General features: G+C 39.3%; 1 protein-coding gene across 1 annotated transcript; it reads left to right on the forward strand.

The window, feature by feature from the left end:
• Nucleotides 1–224: 224 nt before the first annotated feature.
• On the forward strand, nt 225–752 carry LOC132611926 (uncharacterized). The gene has a single exon (XM_060326283.1). It carries the CDS (start codon nt 225–227, stop codon nt 750–752), a length of 528 nt encoding a protein of 175 aa, XP_060182266.1.
• Nucleotides 753–11,197: the final 10,445 nt, after the last annotated feature.

The raw sequence follows: 11,197 nt of genomic DNA on the forward strand, positions 1-11,197 counted from the left end.
GCTCGGTGTGTTAGCTAAGGGTGCCCGTCATGACCCTCTGGTTGTTTCGTGATATTTTTTATCAGAATTCTTAAGAAGATGGGTTTGTTAGAAGCTTTTGTGGAAATGATTTGGAGACTAATAGAAAAGAATTGGTATTCAGTGGTGATCAATGGTCAGCCACATGGATTCTTTCATTCAACAAGAGGGATCAAAAAAGGTGACCTCAATCTCAATCACTATTTATGTTGTCTGTAAAAGTTCTTTCTAGGGCCTTGAATAGCTTGTTTGATGATCCAATGTATAGAGGTTTTGGCATGCCTAAATCGAGTCCAGATCTAAATCATCTAGCATATGCAGATGACACCATAATCTTCACCTCAGTAGACAGATATTCATTAGAACTAGTAATGGAAGTGTTGCTCAACTATGAGACTGTCTCAGGACAAAGGATGAATAGAGATAAGAGCTGCTTTTACATGTATAAAACCTGTGCAATGAGTCTAGTTAAAGATGTGACACAAATCACTGGTTTTACAAGAGGTGAATTTCTATTCAAGTATCTAGGATGCCTAATATTTCATAGCAGAAAGAAGAAGGCCTATTACAATGATCTGATAAAGAAAGTGAATGACAAGCTCCAGAATTGGAAAGGCAAGTTGATGTCTTTTGGAGGTAAAGTTGTGCTCATCAATAGTGTTCTTCAAAGTATGCCTATGCATTTATTGTCTGCCATGGTCCCCCACAAAGTATACTATTCAGGAGCTAAATAGAATATTAGCCATATTTTATTGGAGTAACAATGAAGATAAAAGGAATAGACATTGGGCCTCATAGTCAAATATGTGCTATCTAAGGCAAGAAGGTGGGATGGGATTCAGAGCACTATTTGATGTTTCAAAAGCACTTTTTGCTAAGCTATGGTGGAAGTTCAAGACTAGTTGCACTTTATGGTCCACCTTTATGTGGAACAAATACTGTAAGAGGAAAATTCATACTCTAGTAGTTTGGAAGGGTGGTTCACAGCTGTGGAAGAAAATGCTAGAATCCAGGGATGATATTGAACATGCCATTTGGTGGGAGCCAAGAAATGGATCATCTAGCTTCTGGTTTGATAACATGACTAGATTACGTCCTTTAGTTAAGTTGATTCATGCTGGTTTTCATCTCATTAAAGATATTGAAGAAGTGAAAGAAGTTATGACAGAGTGAACATAGAACTTTGATCTGCTTCATGACACAGTGCCTGAAGATATTGTTGAGCATGTCAGGTCTGAGTTAATTATCAAAGAAAGGGGGATATCAAGTGACAAGGCTTGGTGATGATTGAGAAGCACAATTAAATTCCCAGTGAGCAACGCTTGGGAGGCTATTATACAGAAGAAACAGCAATGCTGGTTTTTCAAAATGATGTGGACAAAGGGCTTACCATAAAAGATTTCTTTCTTCCTATGGAGGGCGTGGCATCACAAATTACCAGTGGATGATGTTTTGGCAAGAGTTGGTGTAAATATGGTTTCAATATGCAGATGTTGTACCTTTCCCCAACAGGAGACAATGACTCACCTGTTTCTAACAGGTGAGTTTGCATAAGATATTTGGCAGATTTTTTCTACATCAGCTGGAGTACAAGGACCATTTGTGCAGATCAATATAACAATTTCTAAATAGTGGACAACAAAATGTGGTGCTCAGTTGAAACCTATCTATCAGGCTGCTCTTGCAATCATCATGTGGCAGATATGGAAAAGAAGGAACACTATTATTCATAGAGGGATGATGTCAAGAAATAAGTCAATTTTTTGAGATTAATAGGAACATATGGCAGCTGGCAAAGTTCAAGTTCTCATGGTTAGATATCCCTCATAATTGATCTCCTTTGGTTCAGTTTTTGGAGAAGTATAAACCACAAGTAACCAGCAAAGCAGTAGCATGGAATTGTCCTCCTAATGGTTGGTATAAGTGTAATACATATGGGGCATACAAGAGCAGTACATGTCAAAGTTCCTCACATTTTGTATCAAGAATAGTGAAGGAAATTTAGTGCATGCATGGGCAAGCATTATACCATAAGTATCTTGCATTGTTGCTGAAGCAAAAGCCATTCTTAAAGGGGTGGAGTATTGTGTTGTACATCATTTGCTTCCTCTAATTGGGTAAACAGACTCACTCTTGATGACAAAACTATTGAATGATGAATGGGAGATACCTTGGAGGATTTGTATGATGGTCAATTTGATTCAAGATTGGAGGAAGAAAGGCACTATACAAATTGTCTATGTACTCAGAGAAGGCAATAACCTGGCTAATTTTTTAACTAATATGGGTGCTCATTTTTCAGGTACTTGTCCCATATCAAACTATCAGGAACTTCCATCAGAGGCTAAAGGAATTCTAAATGCTGATAAACATCATATGCCCAGTTTCAGATTCAAGACACTGCATGTTAGAGAACCAGACTGAACTACACATGATTGAGAAAACACATGATCACTGATATCATACATGCTACAGATTACAGTCAGGTTGGAAATCTTTTGTCATCAGCTCATATTTGTAAACTTAGTTGCTAGTGTAGTTTTATCCAATGTGTGGTATTAACTTTCAGTTCAACCTATTGGAAGAACTTCCTTAGCAGCCTAGAATATGGTATATTAGTTGATAGTTCATAATCCCTAGCCAGACAAAGATGTATTCAGAAACTATACTTGACACTAATATTGACAAACACAGCCTAATCCATGTTGGAAGGATTCTTCTGGTTGTATACTCACTCCATAACCACCTGGTGAGAGCTTTAAGGTGATTTGAAATGGCATCAAACCAAGAATGGATTAGCAGCAGTAGTTAGTTCAATTTTAGTGTTTAGATTAATGTTTCTAGTCTATTGTGAGACACTTTTGGCCTTTGTTGCTTCTTGCTTTCTTTATTTTGGCTCCTGTACAGACCTTTTTTTCTTTTGAATAAAACACAACCAGATTCATACTGGTTGTTTTGATTAAAAAAATGCATATTTAACTAACAGTAGGATTATAAACTAACAATATACACTAATCATATAATTAACTAAGCAAAACTACCCACATAACTAACAGAATACTCAAATAGCACCAAACAAATGCTAAAAAATGAGAAAAGGAAAGAAGGCTACCTCTTCTTGGTGCAGCCTTGATCGAGAATGGACTTGGAAGCTTGATTTCTCCACTCCAATTGCTCAGCCACGCATAACAGAGACAAGAACAAACTTTAAATTTTAGACTAACTCAGAAAAAATTAAAGGTCTCAAGCAAGATTGCTAAAACCCTCGGTATTTTCGAGTTTTTTGTGAATATGTGATATTATTCAGTCTATGGAAAGTGTGAATTGGGGTTCTTTATACAGAACCCCAAAATCCCCAAACCCTAGTTTGAAATTGATGTGAGAAAATGCCAATTTCTGAGAATTAGTTCCTCACATAGCATTCAAGGGCTGAGATTCAACTATAAAACTTGTAAACGGTCAGATTTGACCCAAAATAAAGTCAATCCCTTTGGCTCTTCATGAACCAATGGGGATTGAGGATTTCAAATGAATAACAACAAAATAAATTAAAGATTTTAGTCCATGAACGTTGTTAAAATGCAGAAAAAAGCAATGGAAGGACGAAGTAATATCGTGTTTGGGTCGAGACTCGGTGGAAATGGTTGAGAAATGGCAGAGTAATAAATGTTTTTGCCATTCTTATCCACACAACACCTAAAACAACGACATGTGCCCTTGAAATTGCCATTTCCGGCAAGTGACGTAAGAGAGAGGGATGGGTAAAGGTGCGGCCCTAGGGTTTCTGCTATGGAAACCCTTACTGTTTGGTGCTCAGAAATGCAAGACTAAAGGGGTTTTTCCCCCTTTATCATGTAGTTGGGTCGGGTCAGTCCTTTAATGGATTGGGCTCGGCTCAATTAAAAGAAGAAGGGAGAGCATCCTAAATATACGTGATATACACATGTATACATGTATATTCATGTATATGTGTGTATATCTATGCATATATAGAGGGGTGTATTATATTTACACGTATACATACGCGGCTCTTATGTATATATATAAGAAAGACTTTGTACCTTAAAAAAATAACCATAATTAAGTAAGCTAATTAGTTTAAACCCCCTTAATTGTGACTTAAGCACAATTAAAAAATTACTCCAAACTAAAGACACGAGTAATTATGCAATTTGCAATTATGACCCTAATCGAATCTTAGACCATGGAATTGTTCATCATGGCCATGGTTAAAGACAAGGCTAATTTTATAAAACTCTTAAATTGTAATTATAACCTTAATTGATTTGATCATGAAATAGATCATTTCAATTATAGCCATGTTTAGATAAATCAAACAGTTAAAGACTAAGTTTGCAGTAATGATCTCAATTGACTTAAGCCATGAAATTGGCTAATTTCAATTATGGCCAGAATTAACCTAAAATTGTTTATTTCAATCATGGCCACAATTAGTCCACATAGTAAACAATTTATGAATTTAACCATAATTAAATACTTGATTAATCATGATTAACTTCTAAGAATTGTACAAATTCAAATAGAATATGCAGAATTAATATTTGGAAAGTTAGTATGATTAATTTATTTAATTAATCAAATTTCTTGAATTAAACAGAGTAAAATGTTTGCTAACTAATTTTTCTGATAATTTTAACAATTAATTAAACAATTGTTTCAAACTATCTTCTTGATTAAGCTTTGGAAAATGCCTCATATTAATTACAAAAATGTGCAGATTAATTTCTAAATGTTTTATAATATTATTGAAGCTATTTTTCTAGATGAAATGGCAAAATATTATCTAAACAATTTATCCTAATCTACTGTTTTTGATTTGTTATCTCAAGTAAAGGCGTTAGATTTCTTCCTATAAATATATACGTTGTTACTTGGATCTTATCAAGACTTTAGAACTAACGTTCTTGGAAATTTGTGGATTGTTCCTTCGAATTTCCCATATCTTTTATTTTCTAGTTTTTAGATTCTTTTCTATATTTGCTTCCGCACTTCTTATATTTTAATTATAAATTTGGGATCTCCCTAACCTCGTTGCTATCACACAGCAATCATTTTGACTTATAGAAAATACACATTTCACTCTGTTTGATAACCAAGAACTGTGGATGATTAAATTAAATTATGGGAGGTCAATAATTAGGTGTCAGCAACTTCCCCTTTGGTGTTCGGTATGGCAGGACCATCCCTGAGGAACGAAATTTGACTAACCCTGATTTTTGACTGACCCACTCCAAACTACCTCTCATTTTTATGCAATTTTCAAATCTATGGTCGAACCCTGGTTTTTGGATTTCCTACATATTTCAGGTTACATGAGAATTCAGGCCACTTGTAGTTTGACTCAATTAGACTTCTAAATGCACATCTAAACAGACCTCGGATTATCCGATTGTCAAAAATTGGGAGGTCTGGAGTGATTGGTTGGAATGTGACTGACTCTCTGGTATTGTGTCCGCCTACATATCCATGGTCTTGGGAATCAAGTCACTTTTAGTTTGAGTCGATAGGAGAAAAAGGGTATCCCTTATGTGGGAGTGCCTTTGTGTGTGTCAGTGTGTGCCCGACGGTTGCGGGATATTTTTAAAAAAGCAAATAAAGAAAATAAAAAAAATTATGTGGCTAAGCATGATGTGGAGCGATCTTCCAAGTCCTGACCGGAGAGCTTGACTCTCATGAGCACCCTATCTCGACCGGCTGCGTAAGAAAAATTTCCACGTTTGCTCCGTATGCGTCTGGATTTAATTTGATCAGCCTATTTCTCTGTTTTGGCGACTTCCAATCTACTGCCGTCTGTTGGGTTACGTTGTCATTAATTTTGAAAATGAATATTGCGGCCACCTGGCCGGATTTACATCGTTTTGACCTTCGGAGCAAAAACTACGGTCGTCTGATCAGATTTACATCGCTTTGACCCTCTTTGATTATGTTTGGTAGCTTGTGTGAATGAATGTCCTTTAATGCAATGTTTGAATGCTGCAATGTTTGAATGAATGGCCCTCGTTGCAGTGTTTGAATGAATGGCCCTCTCGGCAATGTTTGAATGAATGGCCCTCTCGACAATGTTTGAATGAATGACCCTCTCGGCAATGTTTGAATAAATGGCCCTCTCGGCAATGTTTGAATGAATGGCCCTCTCGACAATGTTTGTATGAATGGCCCTCTAGGCATTTTTTGTATGAATGGCCCTCTGGGCATGTTTGTATGAATGGCCCTCTTGGCAATGTTTGTATGAATGGCCTTCTTGACAATGTTTGAATAAATTGCCCTCTGGGCAATGTTTGCATGAATAGCCCTCTTAGCTTGTTTGTATGAATGGCACTCTTGGAAATATTTGTATGAATGGCCCTCTTGGAAATGTTTGTATGAATGGCCCTCTTGACAATGTATGTATAAATGGCCCTCTTGGCAATGTTTGAATGAATGTCCCTCTTGGCAATGTTTGACTGAATGGCCCTCTTTGCATGTTTGTATGAATGGCCCTCTCGGCAATGGTTTTATGAATGGCTCTCTTGGCAATGTTTAAATGAATGGCCCTCTCGGCAATGTTTGAATGAATGGCCCTCTCGACAATGTTTGAATGAATGGCCCTCTCGGCAATGTTTGAATGAATGGCTCTCTCGTCAATGTTTGTATGAATGGCCCTCTAGCCATTTTTTGTATGAATGGCCCTCTGGGCATGTTTGTATGAATGGCCCTCTTGGCAATGTTTGTATGAATGGCCTTCTTGACAATGTTTGAATAAATGGCCCTCTGGGCAATGTTTGCATGAATAGCCCTCTTAGCATGTTTGTATGAATGGCCCTCTTAGAAATATTTGTATGAATGACCCTCTTGGCAATGTTTGTATGAATGGCCCTCTTGGAAATGTTTGTATGAATGACCCTCTTGGCAATGTTTGAATGAATGGCCCTCTTTGCATGTTTGTATGAATGGCCCTCTTGGCAATGTTTTTATGAATGGCCCTCTTGGCAATGTTTAAATGAATGGCCCTCTTGGCAATGTTTGAATGAATGTCCCTCTTGGAAATGTTTGAATGAATGGCCCTCTTGGCATGTTTGTATGAATGGCCCTCTCGGCAATGTTTTTATGAATGGCTCTCTTGGAAATGTTTGAATGAATGGCCCTCTTGGCAATGTTTGAATGGATGGCCCTCTTGGAAATGTTTGTATGAATGGCCCTCTTAGCATGTTTGTATGAATGGCCCTCTCGGCAATGTTTTAATGAATGGCCCTCTCGGCAATATTTGAATGAATGGCCCTCTTGGTAATGTTTTAATTAATGGTCCTCTTGGCATGTTAAGGACAGATATATCCCCTTTGGCTAAATTGTCTTTCTTTCATCATTTATGTGGGCTGTGACCCTCGTGATCAGATGTGCCGCTTTGCTTTGTTGTGACCCTTTTGGCCAGATATTTGCCCTTGTGGCATTTTGGTCATGTTGTAGACCTTGTGGATAGATATTTGTCCTCGTTGCATTTTGATCCTTTTGTATCCCTTGTGGCTAGATATTTTCCCTTATGGCATTTTGATCTTTCTGTAGCCCTTGTGGCTAGATGTTTTCCCTTATGGAATTTTTGTCCTTTTTAGCCCTTCTTGCTTTGAATGCTGCGAGCCCTATTTCTGGCAGCGGCTCCAACCTCTTCTGGTGAACCATTTTTACCCACACATGAAACAAAATCAGAAAAAATGAGTCGTCCTCCTGACGACATGGAGACCTGCATCAGCAAGGGGTTAGTTTCCTATTAAATTTGATCCGTATCGCTGGCTCTGGCTGCGTCTTCAGCTTTGCCAGCTCTCTTGGATTCAGATGCCCTTGGATTCGATACTCGAAAGATGAATTTATTTTAATCGAGAAAGAAAAATCATTTTTTTTATATATATAGTTAATCATGAGTTAATTACTTATGTAAACAAATGAATCTTTCTAAAGTTGTTTAAGTTAATTGTTATGACATGTGATTTTGAATGAGGAGTCCTCGCTTTTTTGCTGCTTTGATAGCTGGGATTCCTGTTTCCTTCTGCGGAATTTTAGATCCTTCTCAGGATCTCAAAAATTCTACCCCAGTTTTTCCTACTTTGCTTTGTGAACTCTCGTGCCGAGTCAAAAATGCAGGAAATTTTGAGATCCCCCCAAAATGTCTACCCAGTTTAGGGTGTTGAATTGATTGATACTTACTGACTTGTTGAGAATGGGCAATTTTGAGAAGATCCCAAAATTTCTGCCCCAGTTTGAGACTCTGGATTGGCTGATTCTTCCCAAGCTCATAAACTAGCTGGACCGGAGTGGATTGGGGGAGAATGTTGAGACCCGCCTCATTGTCGACCAGAAACTGAGTGACTATTTTGTTGTGGCACTTAACAGTGATCTGTAGCGCTTTATTGTGATATGTGCCTTCTTTGGGCAGTTCTTTCTCGATGAAGGCGATTTGATGTTCCTCCATGACATTGGCGACCATTTCCGCCAAGTTCTCACTTCTTGTCCCGGCAGGGACGTGGGCTTCTTCCAACACCTTCATCAGAGCTAAGCGGTGCTGGGGTGAACCTAGCAAGAGCACTAGTACAGATATCTAGGTCGGGGTTTTCTTCAAATGCTCCACAATGAAGTACTCTTTCAGCTACAATCGACACTAGAAATTTTTCACCTCGCCTTCAGTGATAGGCCTCTTTTGGTTTCCTTCCTTTCTGGGTGCCTCTTGGGCCAAATCTTTTAGAGTATAACATCTTCCTAACCTTGTCATCCCGTGAATCGCAGCTACGTGCCCCACAAATTGTTTTCTAGCTGTTACTGCCACTACTTGAGATACGTGCGCAACAACCTGCACGGGGATCAATACTTTGAATTATGGGCTATCCTGTATAGAGAGTAACGCCACTGTACGCTCAAGTGCTTGAATAGAATCCCGGATGACAGGTCTGCTTGCGACCCAATCCTTTTTCTTTTTGATCATGTGAATTACATTGTTGTTGTGGTTAGGCAATGGATTGGTATTTACATTTGGCGCAACCATCTGGAGGACAATCTCCTTCCTGTAAATCATATCTTGTATCTTGTACTTTAGATTGATGCAATCCTCAATACTGTGCCCTACTCCATTAGAATGGCAGGCGCATGTTTGGTCTGCCCTATAGAATAGGTTCTTGGGATCGACTATCTTTGGGAGAAGTGTTTGTATCATTCCAGCGGCGCTCAATCTTTTTAAACAACTCAGTTCGGGTTTCCATCAATGGGTTAAATGTATGGGCAGGCTTCTTCTCGAATTTTTGACGTCGCGCATTGTAGGAATTTGGTAGTGGTTAGTTTTGGTAATTTGCGAGTGGGTTATTCTGTGGAGGCCTATAAGCAGGTGCGGGAGTTTGGTAATTTGATTGTGGAGCTTGGTAATTTTGGAGTGGTGTTTGGAAAGTATTTTGTGCAGCTTGGTAGTTGGGTGGGGGTGTTTGGAAAATGGGTTGCGTTTAATAGACGGGCACCGGGTTGTATGAAGCAGGTATATAGGTACTTGGGAGTGGTGAAGAGTGTATTTCCATCGGAGGCTATAATTCCTCTTTACTTTTGGGCCTGGGGTTGTGAGTATGGGAAATGTTTGCCATGTCTTCCTTCTTCTTTCTGATGAACCTTGTCGAGCTTGATCTGGTAGCCTTGCCGGCCATACTCATAAGTCTTCCTGATTTTAAACCATCCTCTATGGCTTCCCCCAGTTTGAAAAGTTCATAAAATGGTCTTCCAACCATTGATAGTATTCGATCGTAGAAATCCGTCTCTTGGGAACGGATAAAAATTGAGACAAGCTTTTCTTCGCCCATTGGCGGTTGCACTCGAGCTGCTTCAGTTCTCCACCTACTCGCATACTGGTGGTTGTTCTCGGTGGACTTCTGCTTTACCTTTTCCAAGTAATACCTGTCTGATACTGTTTCCATATTAAAACGGAACCTTTCCATGAAGGCCCCGGCCATATCTTCCCACATGGTCTACCGGTGTATGTCCTATGTTGTAAACCATTAAGAGGCTTCTCCAGTGAGGCTTAGGCTAAACAGCCTCATAATAAGTGCCTGATTGTCTCGGACACTGACCAATTGGTCGTAGTAAGCTCGTAGATGGGCCTTGGGGTTGCCCGTCCTATTGAACATTTCAAACTTTGGCACTATAAAGCCTTCGGGCAAGTCCAAACCCAAATGCATACACAGGTCATCGTAGCTCAAACCCGTAGTTTTGTGGCTGGTCCTTGTGGATTGTTCCAACATTTCAGGCATTTTGCGCTCCAATTCCTTATCGCGCCTATCCTGCTCGGCTCTCCACGCCTTTTCCATTTCTTCATAATGATCAATCTCTTTGTGATCGGGTGAGAAAGTGTTTAGTATGACAAGTGTGAGAAAAGAAACAGTTGGGTGTGCAGGGTGACATTTGGGCATGTGGGTGGCTTTTGTGGCTGGTAGAGAAATGGTACTTGGTTGTATAGTGAGCTGGGATGAGTATTTTCTGGCATTGGGTAGGAGGGAACCGAATGAGTGGCTTCAGGGATTCAGACAGTGTAGGGTGGTGGGGTTTGGTATGAGGTGTCAATGTGTCCAACAGCGATCGGGTTTGAGGTAAATGGTATTGTGGCCCAGTAAGGTAGGTGAGGAAATGATCAGGTAACGGCGAGCTAAAAGATTGAAAAGGCGGTTGAGGCATTCATGTCTCAGTGGGTGCCTCACAGGCAGTATTGGCCTTTTCAGCTCTTGCGACCTTCTCTTGAAGATCAGCGACCTTTTCGAACAATATCTTAATTACGTCCTCAGAAAGCAAGGATTCTTTCAGTTAAGGTATAGGTGACTCCCTAAGGGAAAATTTAGTCCCATTTTGCTCGTTTTCGGAAGAACCCGTCATCTTTTATTTGCCTCGGTCTTGTTGGGACAGGGATGCTATTGCAGCTTTGGATGGTGTGAAGTATACCAATGTGAACACGGATCAACTTTGTCTTTCTATAAGAAAAGAACAACTCAAAGGCAGACAATGTTAGTTCGTTAGACAACAATAAATAAGAAGATATCACACAAAGTTGACACGTAAAGCACGTAGCACATAGAAAATCATATGTTTGATTCAATGCTTGATTGATCCCTTGTACCGGGGGTTTCAGGTGTTTTTGGCTCTTTGTTAGGTGGGGGAGTATATATTT

Source organism: Lycium barbarum, chromosome 1 (assembly GCF_019175385.1).
Source record: "Lycium barbarum isolate Lr01 chromosome 1, ASM1917538v2, whole genome shotgun sequence".
Classification (NCBI taxonomy): Eukaryota; Viridiplantae; Streptophyta; class Magnoliopsida; order Solanales; family Solanaceae; genus Lycium; species Lycium barbarum.